This window comes from Aptenodytes patagonicus, chromosome 2 (assembly GCF_965638725.1).
Source record: "Aptenodytes patagonicus chromosome 2, bAptPat1.pri.cur, whole genome shotgun sequence".
In the NCBI taxonomy this organism is placed as follows: Eukaryota; Metazoa; Chordata; class Aves; order Sphenisciformes; family Spheniscidae; genus Aptenodytes; species Aptenodytes patagonicus.
In genome coordinates, this window is record NC_134950.1 from 39295301 (window position 1) to 39316375 (window position 21075).

General features: G+C 47.0%; 2 protein-coding genes across 5 annotated transcripts in view; one reads left to right on the forward strand and one right to left on the reverse strand.

Moving 5' to 3' along the window:
• Positions 1-1240: 1240 nt before the first annotated feature.
• On the forward strand, positions 1241-3105 carry CRH (corticotropin releasing hormone). Its single transcript, XM_076332199.1, has 2 exons — positions 1241-1535; positions 2085-3105. The coding sequence occupies exon 2, from the start codon at positions 2100-2102 to the stop codon at positions 2622-2624; it is 525 nt and encodes a 174-aa protein (XP_076188314.1). The 5' UTR covers positions 1241-1535; positions 2085-2099; the 3' UTR covers positions 2625-3105.
• Positions 3106-4871: 1766 nt separating this feature from the next.
• Positions 4872-21075, reverse strand: part of TRIM55 (tripartite motif containing 55) — a 42526-nt gene continuing 26322 nt past the window's right edge. For 3 of the 4 annotated variants that reach the window (XM_076329626.1, XM_076329623.1, XM_076329625.1), the window contains one exon: positions 4872-5410. In XM_076329626.1, coding sequence (XP_076185741.1) covers positions 5291-5410 — 120 coding nt within the window. In that variant the 3' untranslated portion in view covers positions 4872-5290. Of the gene's footprint in view, positions 5411-20573; positions 20665-21075 lie in introns of all 4 variants that reach the window. The other variant, XM_076329627.1, reaches the window with a different exon arrangement.

The window sequence follows — 21075 nt, forward strand, 5'->3', positions numbered from 1 at the left end:
TAGGTTTTCAGTACATTTTTCCAATTTAAAGGGAAGGACATGATTAATGTTGCAACCAAGGCAGTGGAGAAGCAGGACTGAGATGCAGTGGCAAAGCTGATGGCATGCAAAAACTGAAGAACACACATTACACGTGGAATGGGTGTTGGGCAGAAGTTATTTCTATAGGCAGCGCTACCTCCTGGAAGAGGAGATCTGAGGGTAAGCAACCCAGCTGGAGGCATTGGTGGAATACGGTCTGGAGCCTGCAAACATAATGGGGGCGGGAGAGCACTTCAAAGGGAGCTCAACACGGGATTAGGACACCCTGGAGGGTAGGGCCTTAGCTGAGGAGGGCAAACAGGGAAACACACGGTCAGGGGGGTGAAGAGGTAGGGAAGATCAGCTAGTAGAGTTGAGGAGGGGGAAACAAGAAAAAAGAGCAGTTGCTACCTCCACGCAAGAAGTGGGAAGGCAATGGAGAGAAGCAAGGGCCAGAACGAGGGAGTGGGAGCCGGCAGCGTGGAGGCAGGGCCGGGACGAGCAGGCGGCGGTGCCGGAGGTGGCAGGGGAGGAAGAGCGGGCGGAGCGGCGCCCCGGGCTGCGGTCCCTGCCCCGGCAGATGTTCGCGAGGCGGCCCCGGCGGCGGCACCCCCGGCCCTCCCCGCCGCCCTCGCCCCCGGGGGGGCTCGCCGAGGGCTTTCCGCCCCCTCTCCCGGCGGCGGGGGCCCGGGCAGCCCGTGCGACGAGACGGTGTCGGCGGTGCCGCGGGTCCCTCCAGGCACCGGCACCTGCCCTGCCCCGCGGGGCTCGGCTGCGCTCCTGCCCGCTTTGCCGGGGGAAGCGCTGCCCCGGCCCGGGCTGGCACCGGGCGCGGAGCAGAGACGGGATCCACGCAAAACCGGCGCCCCGCGGAGCCTCCCGCGCCGGCCGGCAGCAGCCGCCCCGTGCGGGCGGGCCCGGAGGCGGCGGGGGGCCGGAGAGCTCCGGGGATGGGGGAAGGACACTGCCCGGGATGGCAGCCCTGGTCCCGGGTGGGTCGGGTCCCTCCCCGCGGGCCGGCCCGCGAGTGGAAAGTTTCCCCCGGAGTGACCTCTGATAGTACGCGCCCGCTAGGAAATCTCATTCAAGTATTTTTGTCAATGGGGTGGGGGGGGGGGCACCCTGCTCCCCGGCCCCCGGCCCGGCTGACGTCACCGCAGAGGCGATAAATATCTGTTGATATAATTGGACGTGAGATTTGGGGTTGCGGTAGCGAAACTCGGCCCATCGCCGCTCCGACGGGCCCCCATGATTTATTCAGCAGTGGATCGGGGCACGCAATCGGGCTGTCAGGAGAGCGTCAGCTTATTAGGCAAGTTCTGCGTGATTCCAGGAGAGGGTCTAAGCTATAAAAATCCCGCGCCCCGGCTCTGATTAGGACCAAATCTGATCCCAAGTTCGCCAGGAGCCGGCTCCGAGGGAGAGCGAGAGGAAGGGACGCCGGGCACCGCCGAGCCCCGCCGCCGCCTGCCCTGCTCTACCCTGCCCTGCCGCCGCCGCCGCCGCCGCCCCAGGTAGGTGCGGGGCCGCGCCCGGGCGCGGAGCGGGCTGCGCTGCCCTGCGCTGCCCTGCGCTGCGCTGCGCTGCGGGGGGCTAAGCGCGGCGTCCCGCGGGAGGCGGGGAGCTGCCCCGGCCGGGCGGGGAGCGGGGAGGCGCGGGGGAGCGGGGCGCTCGCACCCCGCGGCTCTTGGGGACAGCCGCCCCGCCGCAGGCACCCCACGCACCCTCCCACCCCAGGGTGGGTGAAGAGGCGCGGGTTTGCGCACACGCGTGGACTCTCTCCGCACGGGCTCAGGCCAGCCCCGTCCCCGGGATCCGCTGCCGGCGCAGCCCGGAGCCGCCCCGCGGGGCTGTTCCGCGGGGGGCGGCCGGCTCGACGGCGGGGGCCGGCCGGGCCGCGGTGTGCGGGGCGCGGAGGGGCGCGGAGGGGCGCGGAGCGGCGCGGAGCGGCGCGTTTCAGCACCGGGACAGCGGCGGCGGGGGGCGCCCCCTCCCCGGCCCCGCGCTGCCCTCCCCGCCGCGGCTCGGCTGTGTAACCCCCCCGGCCGCCGTCTGCCCCGCAGGTTTGGGCCCCGACCATGAAGATCCCGCTGCTGGTCTCCACGGGAATCCTGCTGGTCACCCTCCTGCCCTGCCAGGAGTGCAGAGCTCTCAGCAAGAGCCCGGTAGCCGCCCACGGGGCTCTGCACCAGCCAGATTTCTTCCAGCAGCAGCAGCAGCAGCAGCAGCAAACTCCGCCCGTCCTGCTCCGCATGGGAGAAGAGTATTTCCTGCGCCTGGGCAACCTCAACAAGAGGCCCGTTGGCTCTTTCTCCGCCTCTTCCAGCAGCACCGGCCACCTACAGCCCGAAGCCTCCGCCAGCAACTTTTTCCGGGCGGCGATGCAACAGCTGCAGCAGCTGCCCGAGCGCTCGCTGGGGAGCCCCGAGCAGGGCGAAGCCGAGGGTGAGGCCGTGGAGAGGGAGAAGCGATCCGAGGAGCCCCCTATTTCTCTGGATCTGACTTTCCACCTCCTGCGAGAAGTCTTGGAGATGGCCCGAGCCGAGCAGCTAGCGCAGCAAGCTCACAGCAACAGGAAACTGATGGAGATAATCGGGAAATGAAACGGCCCCTCCCCGCCTTGCCAAAGAGATTCCGCAGTTAGCACAAGAATAATTACACCGTCCGATGTACCATAGTGCTGCTCTGATGTCATCTCTTTATTTTTATATAGCTTTAAACCTAGAAGGGTGTACTCCGAACAGCCTCTGTCCCTTGACTAGCATGCACAACCGTGTACCAATTGTGCAGAAACACGAGTGTCGTTCGTAACCTCCCCTACCTTTATTTATTTCTCCATTTCCCAGTTATTCTAGTGCCATCGCTACGTAGGGATGTGTGAGCATTGGAAGAAATGGTGCCAAGAAGACAGATAACTTTTCTGCTGGGGGCAGGGAGGTGGGAGGGGGAATCTCTGTAAGCTACTTTAAATCCACTTTTTTCCTGTAAACATTTTCACAATAAAACATCTTTTCAGCGCTCGGTCGATTTTGTTGTGTAAGAGAATGTTTAATATTTATATTTTTAATAAAAGCTGCAAAGTAACCATGGCTTGATAGACTTTCTTGCCTAGACGCCTGAGGGCTGCTCCGCCTCCCTCAGCGCTTACCGGGGCGGGGGGGCACCCACGGCCGCGGACATCCAGAGCCGCAGGGAGCCCTAAATTACCCCCGGGGATGTTTTTCCCGTCCCCGCCCCGGGGAGGTCCCGTCCCTGCGGGCTTTCCCAGAGGCGCGCCCCGACGTGCCGCCGGCCCCGGGGGCCGGGCAGAGGCCGCCCCACGCCGCCGCCCTCGGCACAGGCTGCTTCCGGGGCCGGGGCGGGGGGGGGAGTGGGGGGGTCGGGGACCTGTCGGTCGCCCCCAGCCCTGCCGAGTCCCACCTCAGCAGCACCCCGAGGGGGCTCCCCGGCTCCTGCCGCTGCGGCCGGGGCCGGGCAGCATCCTCCTGCCGGAGCGCAGCGATGGGAAACCGGTGAGGCGCTTCCGCATCTCTTTTCTGTTTTCTTTCTAGCTCTGCTCATCCTCCCGCACCCCAAAAGGGCAGGTGCCATCCCGCTTTGGCTCCCCCCGTCCCGGCGGCGGTGCCCAAGCCGGGTCCCTCCCGGGGGCGCTGGGGAGGTGGCGGTGCATGTGGAGAAACTTCCCGGGAGGAACAGGGAGAAATCCTCCAGGATGACCGGGAGAAAATAGGAAATCCCTCACCCCAAACCAAATTCTAGGGAAAAGCTGCTCCAGCAGCCAGAGGCGATGCGGTGGCGGTAGCGGTGCAGGGCGGCACTTGCTCTGGGCCGAGTCTCAAAGCTTTGTGCAGACGTCACCTATGCAGCCCTCCAAAAACTCTCTCGCAGTAGTGTTTTCCAGGGGAAACAGGTACAAATGAGGGTTGATGTGACTCAGCCCTGTAGCGAGGGATGGCCAGGACTGGGGCTGGCCCCGCACAGCCTGCTAACCAGGCGCTGCGTTGCGTCTGCACTGCCAGCTCACCAGTCCTGCTGGGGCGCAGCTCCAGGCATAGTCCCCTGCCAAAACAGCGTGTTTAGGGCCTGACTCGGGGCTCCTGGAAAGATCCACGCTTAACCCTAGCGCAGAGCTTGACATCTGGTCCCCCATGGCACCGAGCACTCCCGGCAACCTGCCAATCTCTCTTAAACACTACTGAGTGCTGACACTCTGTCCCCAGTGACAAAACTTGAGGAGTGTCACCTTCGGTACACCTTCAGAGCTTCTTTTAAGACACAAATTTGATTTCATTAGACGGCTCCACGTCTGCCATGCACACGGAGCAGGACATTCGGCATTTGCCTTTTCTACAGTGCTCCATGGGGCTTTCAAATTAAACCTTGAATTGTTGTCTGTGACCACCTCACCACATCCTGGTTTCATGCAAGAACATGCCCCTTTTCCTACACACATGGATGACTGAGAAGGTGTAGACACAGATTATGGCTGGACAGACGCAGGCAGCGCTCTAGCATCTGTCCCACATGCTCAGAGCTGTGTCTCGCATCCATGCGCGGGGGGTGGCCAGTGCTTTCGGCGTGTGCATCTTCCTCATCCCTGCCGCTGGGCACCTTCCCTACAAATAACCTGTTTATGTGAGTGTCGTCTGTTGTGGCTTAGCAGGAAGAGCAAGTGCAAAGGAAGAAATGGCAGCTTCCCTCTCCCCTCCACAGCCGGGGAGGCACCAGTACCGTGGGGACTATGAGTGGCCGCAGGGAGGTACTTAGGCACAACCCTGACTTGGGGGTGCCAAGGGCGCGATAGTGTCACTGAAGTCACCAGTACCGACGAGCTGGGATGCAGGAGGGTTCTGAGGAGAAATGCTATGTTGGCAAAGGATGCTACTAGTGAATACCTTACCAGCATTTTAGCTGACAACATTGGTGAAGCATTTACACCTACACAGGACATGCCAAAAAGTGAATAACAAAACATTAGCGGTGCTCAGCCTACAGCTGTAGTGATGCTATTTTCCCCTTGGAAACAAGAAATTATTGGAAAACACTCTGACTACGATACAGTATAGCAATTTGTCCCCATGCTCCCATCCCGCTTAGGACTCTGTCATCTCAAGAACCAGGTACGATGTGGAGGTCAACTGAGTTCCTGGGAACGAAACCTCCTCGGATGTCCCTTTCCAGGCCAGTTTCTTTGTTGATTGCAGCCAGGCTGCCTGCGCTCACGGTCCCTCCGAGGAGAAGCACACCAGAAGCCAGCCGGAGTGAGTCATCATTCATTCAGTGAGTTCAACCAGGAGAAGGAGAAGACATGACGAGCCGGCTCGTCACCCCTCTCATTGCTCACGGGAGTTTCCTCCACTCGTCCTTGAGGGGTTGGTTCAGAACAAGTCTGTAAAGGAAGGAAAGGTTGACAAATGGAAGAGGAAAAGATGAATTGCATTAAAATCCTTAAGATTTCACAACACGCAGAAAACCAGAATGAAGTGGGAAAGAGGGGAAAAGGCAGGGAGCATGAACATTTGGGGAGGCCAGCCAGACTTCTAACGCCAGAGAAGTCGGAGGGACTTTTGCCACGGACAACGGCAGAGGAAGGATTACGCCGGGTGAGAGTGTCGCACCTGTGCAAAGGGCTTAGTCCTGATTTGGACCTCTGGAATATTACTGCACCGAAGGTGATAACTGCCTGTTTAGAAATGATCCCGAGCCAGCTTGGCTTGTGTAGCTGGGCCTCCAGATTGATGTGGACCGAAGCCAAAAGTTATTGTCAGTGCATTGCCACTCAAAATGAAACTTGTTCTGCTGTCATGAAATCTGCCTTGGATGTGGTTTTGTTTTTTTTTTTTCTTTAAAGTCTTTTAATATTTATTTCATTTCAATTTCACTCAGCCCAAGAACAGGAAATAAATAATAGAGAGATATAAGCTTCTGCTTATATCCCAGGCCAAATTCTGCTTTTGTTTGCACAGGTATCCTACACTTACAGTAAAAAAAAGGAATCTGGACATGATATGCTGTAGCTGCTAATCACAGGAATTATTACTATTTTTTAAATTAGCTAAATATTTAACAGGCCAGTATGATATACAGAAATACTTTTACTAGTTCCAGTGTTTTCAGATCCCTTTGGCAGAGAACAAAGACCAGCTTTGTGATAGTATCAGAAATTTTCTTAAAGATAAAATACACAAAAATGGGTGATTTGGTAGCTAAGGGATGCCTTGTGTCTTCATCACTAAAATAATAATTTAATGTGCAATATATAGGATTATTTTTTCCCTCTATATTCCTAGATATGCACATACATTATTGTACATTCTTAAAATTAAAATAGCCAATACTGCCAGCCTTCTCTGTGCAGTGTTTCACCTTACTTTGGGAACTTCAGCATGATCTCAGGAGAACTATTTGATGTCACGATACTACTTGATAGAGGGAAAATGACAGAGCAGTGTCATGTGAATTTTAACACATCTCAATCATTTATAATACTGTCCTAAAATGGAAAGTTACCAAAGCAGTGATGCTAACAGACATATCCAGGAACAAACAATGAAGCAGGGATGCTTGTGAGGAACTGAAGCACGGAATGGATGATTTTCCTAAGCATTTTTGTAAGTACTTAAAGTTAAAGCATACCACAGGAATTAGTAAGAACTAAGGGTATGTTAAGTATAAATTAGCTAGCGGGCTTCATTCCAGTTACTGCCTATTTGGGGGTCATGACATCAACAGACAAGACAGCATGGAGGTATGAAAAAAGTAGCTCCCTATTTCTTTATTTATCTCTAACTAGAGTTCAGAGCTCCTTTTTTAGACCCAGATCCTCAGTTGCTCTAGACTGGACTAGCCCTACTTGTTCCAATGAAATACTATCTGAGAATCTGCTTTAATATTTGAAATGTGGACTAATCTTTGACTTAGATTCATATTTTCAAAGCAAGGCACTCACTGCTACTCACCGCAAAATACAGGGCCCAGAAAGGATTTTTGCGGACAAGGATCTTGCAGAAGAATATAGCTTTTGCTTGCTAGCTATATCACGTACTTTAATGAGAGCAAAAGCATGGTGAAAAATCTGGGAGAAACAGCTTCCTACTTGAATACAGAAGTCCACTTTCAGCAATGCTGGTGAGAAGGGTCGTCTCCCAGGCTTACGCAAAAGTATTGTAAGGAATCAGGCCCACGGGGCCAGATCTTCAGCTGAAAAGGCACGTAGCTAATTGAGTCCCGATTATAGAAGATCTGCCTCTCAGCCCAGGAAAGTGCTGAATGCAAACCTTTCAGCTGAAATGTTCCAACCCCGATTACAAAAGTCAGGTATCAGCAGTAAATACGTGGCTAGACTTTCTGAGTTGTAAGGGATTCCACTTTTTGTTGATCTCAGTGGATGCAGGCGCATAGTTTATTAGTCTTCTGTGATGTTGAAAATTTTGCCTTTTATTTTTGGAAGGACAGCCGGAGTGCCTGGACTAGCTAAAAGTAATTTTGAAATTGGTTGTACAATTTTGTGCACCGAGCCCTCAGCAGTGTGTGTAAGCAGGCATGGGACAGCCCTCCTCACTTCTCCTTACCCTGCAAAGGAACAGGACTGGTAAGAGGTTTAATAAAATAACTACCTGCATTTTCATTCTTTTTTACTTAAAACCACACTGGCACCTTGTCATTTCTCTTCCTGTGCAAGACGGACTTCCTTCAGCACTTCTGCTTGCTATTTCAACCCGCCATTATCCAGACTTATACATTAAACTAAGCTTTACTTTGAAGCAAAGCACTATCTGTGGACTTAAAGTTAAGTAGCTTGTTTCATAGGATTTGGACCTAACATGTTAGAAGAAATAAAGACAATGTAATGACTGAGACTGGCCAGGTGACTGCATTACCTAGTTAACCAACACTGCTGGTACTTCATTTCAAACAAAACAATATTTGTCTGCATCACTGCCAAAACTGTGTTTCATAATGTGTTAACTCCTTCATATTCTGCTGTGATGACATCTTCCTGTGTCAGCAAAACAATGTCGGAGCTCCAACATATTCCCACTGGGTTTGGGTGGATGAAGCATTTACTCCCTGCACCTCGCTGGACTCAGCAGGCTGCCAATCTGCAATACCTCAATGTGCCTTTCCAAGAGAAAACATCTGCCATGACACCCGGCCGGGAGTGAAGCGAGCACAGAAGTGACAATAGGGCCATTCCTTGGCTTTTAGACTTGTGTTTTCACACCTGTGACGCTTCAGTATTTGTGCTCTGAGTCATAGAGTGACTGAGGTAGGCTATCCTCACGTGAGGCAAGAGACCATCAAAAGGTGCCAGGAGCAACTCTGTCCACGTTATTAAGTCTGTTCCCCCCTTCTAATGGCAGCCCACACAACTCAGAATTGTACAGTGTGCTGGGATTGTCTGAGACAAAGATTTCAGCTGTAGACTTCTGCAGAAAACAACTTTTTTGAACCAGGAGGTGATCCTGAAAGGTAGAAAGCAGGAGTAGGTCCCCCCAGTGTCAATGGGATTTGGGCAGCCGACCACTCTGTAGGTGCTTGCAATCTCATCCTGGATCACCTTGCTCTCCCTGTTACTGCAGCCCTACTCCGCTGCCAGAGAAAAGCTTTCTGCTGAGCACGGCACAGCCCTTGCCACATGCCTTTCAGAGGGTTCAGATTCAACACTTCATTGTGTCTGTTCGTTGCTATTAGGTAACTGTTGTTAAGCTTCTACCCAAGATTTATCTTAGTCTTGGAGATCTCATGGGTAGGGCTTGTTTTTTCACATTATCTAGAATAACAAGTCCCAACCCTTGATTTGGGTCCCTAAGAGTAATAAGGAATAACTAAAGTGTTTACCTCAGATTACATTAATCACATTAGGCCAATGCTGAGAGAGTGCTGAATACTTACACTTTGATTTATATTTTCCCCTGTGGTGTCGAGTGACATCAGATGATGCTTTCAATAGGCACCAGGAATTTTCACCAGGCCAGCTCATGAAGCAGGGAGGGAAGCACACCCTGCATGACTGATGGTTGGATTTGTTTTTCCCATAAGCAAAGTCCAGGCTGGAATTTACATGCCAGTACTTTGGAGGTGCTGAGCAACCACAACTCCCACTGAACAGCCGTTCAGCACTCCTCAGCATGTGGCACACTAGAATTTGCATGAATAAACAGTATAAGGATCTCAGTGTTTAACCTGATGAGTTGTAACAAAGTTACAGGTATTCAGCATCTTTCAGCATTTGCTTCCTTAAGCGGACCACTACTTAAATCTGTATAAGGTTCTTGTAAAGGATGTGGAGGGGAGGAGAGGGGTGAGTGGGATGGCTTTGTCATAACGTTTTCATTTATCAGGGCCCAGCAGTTATCCTATTTATGCTGGGGAAAAAAAAGGCAGTCTAGGCCTTCTAGATATTTGAAACACAATGAAGTCTACAGACTGTTTTCTGCTTTACCACCACTGATCTCCATAGCCTTTAGGTACAAAGACTGGGATCCGTGTTACCAAACTTCAGCCATCCAGAAATGAGATATCCACTCAAGCAAGCTGCATTCATCCCCTCTAACGGGAGTGATGAGAGAAAGGCACCACCAGAGGGTGATTTGTTCCATCCTAAAAGAAGTGTCTAAAGGGTGAATTGCCTTCTGGAGGTACCTGTTTCTCTCTACTGAATCTAGAGACACTCTTGGTGACCGGGTTATACTAGATCTGGCTTTTAAGTAAATACACAAGAAAGATTCCAGCCAAATACTTCAGGGTATCAGAAAACTGCTTGGTAGGAATTGAGAACTTTGACTGCACTTTTACTTTTTACAAGATCAGTAACTCTTAAATTTAGGAAGTGGGGAGGAAAGGTGAAGGGTCTTCATAGTCTTCTTCAGTTTGGTTTTTGTTTTGGCAATTTTTTGCTTATTTTTGATGACTTCTGAAAAGGTAGGATCTGGAGAAACTGTTGTTTTAACGGCCCTCTCAAAGGTTATGTCACACCAGCTTGCAGATGTGAGAAATAAGAGAAATGAGAGCTGAAATGGTTGTTTCCTCCAGGGCTGTACATCACCCACCAGTATATTTTATCCAAATTGAGCATGACTAAATGATCGCAATTTTTTTGTAATTAATCAGAAAACAAAAATGGTTGCTGATTTTATGCTGGCCACAGGAGAATAGATTATGCCTTTGTTGGCAAAGCAAAAATGACCTCCTCACATTTTTTTAACAAATATGGTTCTACCTAGTGAATTTGTAGTAGTTGAACACTTTGTGTCACCCAAGTATGTTATTTTTGACCTAGTGCTGAATTCTCCAAAACTGTATTTATCATCTTGTGGAATCATGGTCTCGGTTTTGACTGAATTAATGAGAAAGGTCTAGATTTACAGTGAAATAAATGAGAAAAGAATGCATGTCGTTTATTAGAAGTCAGTATGCCCTAGGAAAGGGGGTTATTTCTTACAGCTATGCACGTGGATGCACTGGTTGGTTACAAATAGCCCTCTTGTGCAGCTATATGAATGTTTTGTGGAGCAATAATGCTAACCAAAGGAGGTCCTGCCCCTTGGCTCCCCATCCACCTCTTCCCGCTTTGCCTCCATGGTTCACTGTCCATTTGCATTGCTGCAGCTGTTTGCAGGGCTGTGCTAAGAATGGGAATGTCACTGGAACGACATCAATTTTTTGTTGTTTTCTGAGGTGAAGGAAGATATTTTTAAACCTGGACCATTTGAATGATTTGATTCCAACACAGCCCAACAAACAGCTGCCTCAGCAAAATGCCGTGTGAGTGGTGGCATCTGGGCAGGAATAAGAAGCAGGGCCATTTGGCAAGAAACTCCTAAATCACCTTTCCTGCCAGAGAAAAAAATGGATCTACAGCCTTAGAGGCATGTGAACTACCCAATGCCTTTGCTGCCTCCTCTTGATCCAGCAGGAGAGCAAGAGTGTGAATTTGTTCGAAAATGTGGGTCTTGGAGAAAGAAGCAGTGAAAATACAAGCTTCTCACTTCTACGGTTTCTGTAGCCTCAGAAAATGAGTGAGAAATTAAAGTTAATTCCCGTATTTTAGCTGGCTTGTTTAGAAACAACCCCCAGTGTTGACAAGAACAGGCATGATTAAAAAATGCTAGCTGGTCGCAAAGCCATCACAGAATTTGTAGGCTATGTTTGTCTGCCTCAAATGTCAAGTGTTACACTTCTGGCACTCAACACTTCCAGGCAGCGGAAACAAAGGGAGCACAACAGGTTATTTTTAAATAGTTTAAACTTTAGTTCAAGCATTTTGTTTTCATATTTTTATGCAGTCTAGCTCCTTCAACATTACACCTGGCAGCTGTCACATACATCACAACAATATTGTTTCAAGCTAAGAGGCTGCTTATTTTGTATGGATCTTTTCTTTTTATTAGCAGGAACCAACAGAATATTCTCTGAAATAATTGCTACAATTACCTGCCACGGAAATACATCTGGTGGCAGACAAAATAATATGCACAGACAAGCTCCATCAGTCACAGTACTAGATATGTCACTCTCTTAATAGTGGTCGGTAATGAATTTTAAAAGTCCATTGGGAGCAAATGCCTTTCTTCAATAGATTTTCATTATATTACAATTAACATTATGTGGTTAATGTCTAATGCAATGTCTCTTACATAATGACCTTAAAGACACCAAATATAGTTCAGAAGATAACAGCCCGGCTAGCTTATTTTGGTATAGGATCTGCACATCTCCCATGGGATCCAAAGGTCCAGACACTTGAACCAGTGGTGGAATCAGTTTTAGAGAATGATGTGAGAGAGAAGCTTTCTTCTAGCTGTTACTTGGGACAAAGGGACTACAATTCCCTTATTTATGTCACCTATCTTTTTCATGACTCAAACAAAAAAGCCAGAAATAAGATACTTGTTTAATATTTCACCCATTGCTGCACCTCACCGGCATTACTTTTTGTTGAGACTGATTAACTACAGATTTGCATAAAAACTAGTCCCACCACTGTCCAGGAAAATGAAGGAAACCCAGGAGGACAGTCTTACAAACTCATGAATGTTAAGGCCGCATGATCAGAACAGTCTTTCCTAGATCTATCCACACATCATTCTTCATTCCTCTCAGAGTGAAATTTTTGAGGACCTCCTGATCAATGAGCCATCTATCACTTCTGCTCCCTTCCAGCCCTGCTGGAGAACTGTCTAGCAAAGGAAGGATCATCTTGAGAGGCTGCAGGAGTAAGTGGTACGCACTGGCCACCAGTGCCAGAAAGCTACTCACGGCTACTAGTTCTCCCCTCTTCCCCCTACTTCTGCTTCATCAGACAAGTAGATATGACTTCAGATCAACAAGTTAAATGTGAACTAAAGACCTTCCGAGAACTTCTCCGTGGCAGTAACCCATCTAGTCCATGTCAGAGAAACTTTGCTATTAGCTTTCAGAGAGAAGTAGGAAACCTAGTAATGGTTTAAGGTCATGTTTGTCTCTGTCATGTAGTCTTTCCTTTAAGTAATACAGACTGTTGTAAATGAAAGCTTTTTCTTCCTCTGCAAATGGTATTTTTATAAATCCAATGAATGACACAGAGTGCCAGTTCGGACTGTGACTCACCCCAGAGCTCCATTCACGGCATCAGATAACGGAGCCAGCATCACTACAAGAAAGACATTGAGGTGCTGGAGTGTGTCCAGAGAAGGGCAATGAAGCTGGTGAAGGATCTAGAGCACAAGTCTTACGAGGAGCGGCTGAGGGAACTGGGGTTGTTTAGCCTGGAGAAAAGGAGGCTCAGGGGAGACCTTATCGCCCTCTACAACTACCTGAAAGGAGGTTGTAGCGAGGTGGCTTTTGGTCTCTTCTCTCAAGTAACAAGTGATAGGACAAGAAGAAATGGCCTCAAGTTGTGCCAGGGGAGGTTTAGACTGGATATTAGGAAAAATTTCTTCACCGGAAGGATTGTCAAGCATTGGAACAGGCTGCCCAGGGAAGTGGTTTGAGTCACCATCCCTGGAGGTATTTAAAAGACGTGTAGACGTGGTGCTTAGGGACATGGTTTACTGGTGGACTTGGCAGTGCTAGGTTAACGGTTGGACTTGATGATCTTAAAGGTTTTTTCCAACCTAAACGATTCTATGATTCTATTATTCTATAGCTGCGAGGTGTGTAGACACATACCATGCTTTGGAGGTTGGAGCACTGCTCACATTGTGAGTGACTGACTTGGGCTGTTTTAAGTATGCGGGGGGTGGTATATGTGAGCTGTGGACACAGCACACCTTCTCTGAGAGACAAAAACACACTGACGGAGATGCAGGAAGAAAAGCTGGAACTTCAGCTAAAGCAACCAGTCACCATTCTTTAAAGCCAGCACGTAACAGAAAAAAGAAAGTCTTGGCCACAGTTATAACATTTTTTCCCTCATCACCTGTTGTTGCTGCCCCTTTTCCTTTGTGTGCTCATTTTTCCATGTCTTCAGTTGCCTGAATCTTCTCCTTACTACGACCACAGCAACTGAAGCTGGTAGCCAAGAAATGACTCTACTCCAACAATAATACATTGCTCAGTGGGAAGCACCGTGACTTCCCGGACAGATGTCTGTCGTGTCACGTCTCACATTGTAATCTCTGCTCACCCATTAACAATGCTGGCTTGCTTGCACAGCACTTGGCCAGCCGATGTGCAAGATATTAAATCAAGCTTCCTTCTGCCCATCTCGCACTGTTCCCAGGTGAAGTCCAAGGAAGCTGTGATAAAATACTGCTCTTAAAGTCTCTGATTGAATCACAGTTATTGACCGGGTTTTTATGGAATATAGAGCACAGATCACAGGCAACTGTGCCCAGAGACAAGCTTGGAACTGACCTGCATCTGGGTGGGCACCAATTCATTTTTTAAAAAAAGGAATCTATTTATTTTATAAAATTAAATTATGAAATTGTGCATAAATATAAAAAAAGCATATCTTTAAAAAAATAAATCTGGTGCCAGACGTTAAAAAGGCTCACCAGCACTGATGGGGGAAACAACAGTTACCTTTCCTCAGTAAGGCATTTTGTAATAGAGCAAGTCATACAGCAAGTGTTTCATCAATATAGCCACTTCTTCGGTGTGCGGAAGTGCTGAGCCAGGAGTGTTCTAAAAGCCTGGGTCTGTATTTTGATCACCACCTTTGGTGGTTGAGATAGACTCAGGCAGATTTTATAGGGTGCTCTCTAAATTAAAAAGAGCAATGAGAAATTCAGATCACTTATTCTCTGGGACTGTGAGATCCTCATTCTCTGCTCAGCCAAAGGTGTGACATCTATGTTGGGATATCTGCATCGTGGTTTGAACATCACGGCACCTATCTATCTCCATTGGCTGGTAGCCTGGAATAACAGGTTTTCTGAATTAGTCACTCATCTCCTACTTAGTGACCTGGAGATTATTGTAAAGATGTTAGGAATACATATCAACCGAGAAGGGATCTAAGACTGAACCAACACTGTTTGATATGCCCCTCTTATTTTTTTCTGTTTCATTTTGGCTGTACAGGAAGCCCCCCAACCTGTATCTCCATTTCAAATGCCACATAGGTGGGCACCAAATCCTGCAGGGTGCTGTGGTCCAGCCCCTTGCCTGCTCACAAGTCAGGAAAGCCTAGAAGTGGCATGATACAATATCCAAAGGACTCAGCCCCAGTTTGCTAATTACTGCCAGTGGGATTTCAGTCAGACAGGCTGGTATTTAAGTATTGATCCATCTCTAATGATTACAGGATTACAAGCACTGCTTTCCACAGACGAGTGTACAGCTACACTGAAAGCCTGAACTGTCTCAAGGCACCAGGATGACAACTAACCAAGTATTTTCCAAACAGATGGCTTGTGTTGTTGTGACATAAATCTACTGTAATGTGATGTAAAACAGCATCCACGATTAAGAAATATTTTTTGTTTACACTCTATTTTCCTTTCCGAACGCCTTAACAATGAGCAGAATGAGTGATGCTTGGAGGAGGAGGTCGAGTGGAGGTAGGATTCAGTATTTAAATGAGCTAGTCGCAGAAAGACAACGTCTAGGTGAGCCTGGCTTTGTATTAATTTGAACAGGTGAAATAATTTTGTCCACGCTGTCATTGTGGAGGTCCTTTTGCTAGTAATGGACTGAAAAAAAAGAAATATACATAAATCAGATGGTATCTATGACTCACCAGACAAATCACAGAGCAGACTATTTGAGGTAAAACTTCAGGTGAAGTATTTGCCACTCATATTAATTATGAGAAACTGTTGTCTGAAAGCTGGTCTTAATGCATTGCCCTCACGACTCATCACTGCTGCTTCTGAATCACTCGGATAATTCTCAGAAGCAAGGGAGAGAGAGGTATTAAAAGAGGAACAATCAAGACATTCCTGATTTTCTCTGCATGTATTTGCTAAGCTGAGGAAAAAAAATCTCACCTGAAGCACAAAGTCAAGATGCAAAATGGAAATTTACAGGCAGAATTTGCCACCAACTAAACATCAGCCTGGGTGGCCTCAGACCCAGCTGCTATAACTGTGTCCCAACTCACTAAGTCGAATTACTGAGAAGCAAAGGCAGAATTTTTGGATCGTTAACTGAGATTCTTGCACCTAGCATTTGCCCTGTATTTCAGCTACAGGCTGGACACTTTTTTTTTTCCAAGTGAAATTTAAGAGATGTTTAGGAAGAAGCTTCAAACAGAATTTAATTTGGGTTCTATACTAGCTGATTCACAGGTCTTCTACAAAAGGCTCAGCTTCACGGAGGATAGATGACCCATTTTTCATTCAGTCAAAAATTGCAGATTTTTTATCTGAACATAAATAAACCCATCCAGTTTTCTACCTAAGGAAAAATACAGTACAAATATATCCAGATGTAGATGGTTGACTTTTGCTCTCTGCATTCCCAGATCTTTCATTAGAACCAAACATGGTTGTTGCAGGGAGCAGAGAGCCTTCAGAGCAGCAGCTGGCTTCCTGGGAGAGGGCTGCCGGGGCTGCGCCTGCTGCTGACACTAACAAACTTCTTGTCCTGCTCTGGGGGCAAACTGTGGGAAGGCCGTGTTGGGTGGGTCAGAGGGGAGGGAGACCCTTGCTTAGCATCGTTCCCACAAGATCCAGCCTTGCAAGATCCCCTTCTCTCAAGCAAGCAATCCCCTCTCTTGGAGCAGTTGGCTTGAAGAGGGGGACTTAGCTTCCTTACCTGAGCAGATTGGCAAGACTGAGTTTCCCATTCGGAGAAGAGAAAGGAAATTATTATTTGCGTACCACTGCCACGCTCCTGCAATCATTCCAGAGCAGCACTGTGCTAAAATGTGGGACCGTACCTTTTATAGAGTGATGGAAAAGCAGAGGTACCTGGACAACGAGCACAGCGTGATCTCTCTCGGGCTTATTTTGGTTTTAAATGATCTTATTTTGTCTGTGTTGTCTGCATATTGAGATGACAACCAATTGACTAAAACTTAGCTAAGTACTGACCTCTCTGACACGTGATTTAAAGCTGTCTCATGGAAAAATATTTGAAGGATCACCAGCTGAAATTGAAGTATTCAGCAGCAGGGCCAAGAGAACGACAGTACATGAATACAGAGAGGACTGTCCCTATGGTAATTCTGGCAGATGGCATAAGGTTGCAAGCAAGTAATAGAAAATTTTAAAACTAATGAAACAAGATTAACATAGGCCACTCTGTTAGTATTTCCCCTCCCAAACAGCTTGGTCCTGATTATATTTTATATCCTCATGGACTTAAAGCACTGTACTTACTGGCAGAAAAGGGAAACTGGATCAGAATACTGTTTGTGGATGATTAACTTGCATTTCCTGTCAAACTAAATGTATGCACTTCAGTCCTTCGGAGCCACAGACAGCCACTTCTCTGATGGGGAATTTGAGGAACAGAATATAAGGTCTAGTACTTCATCTTAGGTGAAATAAACTGGATAACCAGAGACCCAGGTGAATACAAGACTTTCATAAACTCTCACAAATTTATATGGTGTCACTGCATGAGAGACGTTGCCTACAAAAATCTGATTGGAGGAAAAAATGAACAAACTTTTCCTTATGCATCCATTGCCCTCTGTATTTTAACCAGACTGAAATAATTTGAGCAGATGTAAGGTATTTTGTGATCTGCCTTCTTCCAGTGACAACACAAGAAGGTTTTATTATAAAATACTCGTCACTGCTGATTTTTGGGATTCCTCTATTACAAAGCGAGGGATAGAGTGGTTCTGAATGTGAAGACATTTTTAAGGACTACACATTCCTGGAAAGTGGTTTTACTGTTCTTGATGTGCATGGCTTTCTCTAGCTATCAGAGGTCTGCACAAGAGAATTAAAAGGCAGAACTTAGGGCCAGATTTTCACGTTTTGTTGCCAAAGCTGGGCAGCAACAAGGGCTTACATACCTTGCTTGATAGCTGGGAGCACTGAGCATTTGCACTGTTAGAAGTGACAGATAGATGTTCAGCACTCCTGAAAACTAATCTTACTACTAAGGATGACTCAATGCATATTTAGAATTCAGATTTCCAAGAGACTGAAGGGCCATATACCCCTTCAGGTGTGCCAGTCCAACAGTTAGATGCCACGAGCATTTACAAACGTACACACCATTCTTCATATGCCTAAAGCTCCACACCTATATGCCTTGGTAGCATCCTCCAGATATAAAGTACAAAAACACACGCCTGAGTCCTGAAATGCCAAATGGGTGAATGAGTTTCTGAAGTCTAATGCACAAAATATGTATTCTTCTTCCTAGCTCACTTAGCCTGTCTTCTGAGACCAAACACAAGAAGACAACTTAAGACTTGGTGAGTGCTTGCTTCACCTCCTTCTTTAACTCATCACACAGTCTGTCTCTAAGCTCTCTAAGTTTTTGTTTTGGACTCCAAGATCTGTTTCTCCCATGCACTGGAAAGGGCTGCTTGTTAATGCCTATGTCACCCTCCACTAATATATTACTCCCCAGGGGGGCGAGGCAGCTATTTCCGCGCCCTGTGTTTTAATCATTCGCTCCCGGTTGTCATCCGCAGAAGCTCAGATTCACTTCAAAAGACCCCCCCAACTTTACCCACTGAGAAGAGGCACCTGCGTTAAGAGCGATGTCACCTTACACACAGCAGGCAGATATGAAGATGTGCCAAGTGAGAACCAGCAGCAGCTGGTGAACTGTCTCTCACCGGAGATGCCTCTCGTCCTCCGTCAGATGCAGAAGCAGCCTGCGGTGACTGTACTTCTGACTTAGGCACTCCCTGAAGCGGGATGCGGCTTTCTAGTGCGGAGTTATCTATTTTGTTCATGCTGAATCATCTCCTTCCATCCCTTCTCAGACCAAGCAATCTGTACACCTGTGGGCTGCACCTCCTGTTGCCATATCCCTGCTGATACAGCCTCCTGCACTCTGGAGGAAATTTCTTGATGCATTGATACAATTTCTTAGAGTGCAGTGGCCCTTAAATAAAGTAAATTTGGGGAATTAATAGGTGGAACTGACCTCTTTTTGCTGCTGAAAAACAAGGAAATCCCTATCAGTGCATTCTATTAAAATAGCCTGAAAATAAATTATATGCTGCTTTTATGATGACAGTCATGCAGATTTATATTATTATTATAAATTATCATTACAGTTATTTCAAGTAATTTTGTTATTTGGCTTTCAGGGGCTTATTACATAAAATGAAAAAAGGGCAGTGACCTGATATTTCGCGTGAAAGATAGACACATAAACTGTCTAAACAGCCACCTCACTACACATAGAGAAGAAAATAATTTTTATGCAAATAGTGTCTGAGACAAAAATGCCTTTCTCCCTCACCTCTTTTCTATTTCATGATTAAATAAATCATAAAGCTGTCACTAGAGACCACAAAGAAAGAGGTCTCACATGGTACAAATGAGAGCTTTCTGCATTTGTGTATTTTTAATTTCAAAAGGTATTCTGAATTAAAAAAAGAGAGGGAAAAAAGAACATAATGCTATTCGCATGCTTGGTTTCCCAGGACTACAAACAAGCTCTATGTACTCTAGTAATAATACAATGAATTTTCAAAACCAAACACAAATAAATGGAAATTAAACTATGATCCATAAATTTAATTGAGAATCACAATGTCTGATGCTTTCAAATTCAAATTACCACCAGACTGCATCTTTTTGCATAACATATGCAGCTAAAGCATAGGTGATAGTTTCTCCCCTCTCCCTTTTTTTAATGAAGAGATATACTTCAGTCATAGTGCTGGAATTTTTGCACATAAAAACTGAATAATAATTTATCATTTTTCATAGATGCACCATATCATGTGGTAGAGTGCTTAGAGCGCAGTACAGAAAGTGAGCAGGGAAAAACAAGCATTTTTGTGTTGAAGAATAGACCAAAATTGAATTCTTCTGTCATTAGAGCAAATACCCAAAGGTAACTGCAGTTGTTTTGTGTCAGAGGTCTTTGGTCTTCAGTAAACAAGATTAAATGCCCCAGTGGTAACACAGAATTCTCTGCAAATCAGCCATATCACTTTGGAAATTGAATATACACATATGTCTTACCTAAGAGGGATGTGAATTTGTAGCAGGAAGAACTAAATCATGGACAGTGTCTACTAAAAAGGAGCTACTCAGAAAGTGATGTTATGGAATAGTTAAGGTTTAATTTACAGTGTTTGCATTCAGGACAACTTCACTGGGTAGTGAAGTTCTTAGTCCTTGATCTTGTAGATATTTCAACTCTTAATTAGTATGACCTAAGGAAAAAAAGCCTTTGCCTACAGAAAAACATTTTTTAAGCACAGATATTTAAAAGTGCACACACAGCCTTGGGTGTCTAAAGGGTTGGGATCCCCCCCAAGCTGCATGGGGATGCATTTCAGGGCTGTGTTTGGTACTCCACGCTCACTGGGAATGTGGGAGAGGTGGCTTTGGATGCCTTTTGGTGGAAAAAGGACCGGAAGAGGAGTCCCCAATGTGTGGGGTGTGCTGTGTGGTCTAGGGTGTGAAGGGACTCTGTCCACGGTGGTGCTCCCTCAGCGGGGAGGGCTCGAGCCCGGTTCCCTGGGGACCTCTGGGGAGCAGGGCTCGAGCCATTCCTGAGGGAGCACCAGTGGTTTGCTTGCAGTGGGAATTCCGGCAGCAGGATTACTCAGTGGATTTTTCTTCCTGATGTTTACCCCTCTGATGGCAACCATTGCTCTCCAGATCTTCCTCCCCAATTTGTTGGACTGAACAAGCTCGGGGCTCTTCACATCTCCTGTCAACCCACAGGTTCTCCATCCTGCTGGTCATCTGAACAGCAACTGAAATATAAGCCCATATATCTGAGGGAGTAAATGTCTCTTTTCATTTTGAACCAGGGTGGTGCAATGTTTAACCATGCAGGAGTAAGCTGAAGGGTGGCGTTTCGAAGGTGCGAGGAAGAAATGTTTTAGGCAGCTTGTATTGTGAACCAGCATGATGTTTTTGGATGGGAAGAAAGGGAAAAAATCCTTTAAACCCATGTAGGAACATCACCAGAGACACTATTTTAACTGTTAGTTAATGGTAAAACAAAATATTTCCTACCCATGAAAGTACAAATCATGTATTGAATCAGATTCCAAAGATGATGTAGTATGATAAGAAATGCCAAAAGTGATATGCAGAATGCTAACTCCTGTGAGAAAATAAGAAGAGTGCTTCACCAGTGTTGTCATGACACGAACTAGTCATTAGCACTACGTTCAGTGAAAAAGCTCTGTTTCCACAGCACTTTTCCATGTCATCCTTTAATTGGAGGAAGGGAGTAAAAACAGTGGCGTGAGGAACATCAGCTGGGGTTTTAAAAAAATAAACAAGTACAGCATTTCAGAGTGCGTTGTGTAAAAATCACATGCAGGAAAAAAACAAAGTTGAAGTTCACATACTTAAAAATGATCACTGCCACATGACAGTTTTGGTCACGACATAGACACATTTCAGCTCAGATCCACAAATCTGACCACAGCATCATCTCGTGGCATCACCCTTCCTAGCTTGGACTTTCTGCTTTTTCTGTTCTTCAGCACACTCTGCACCTTTCTGCTTC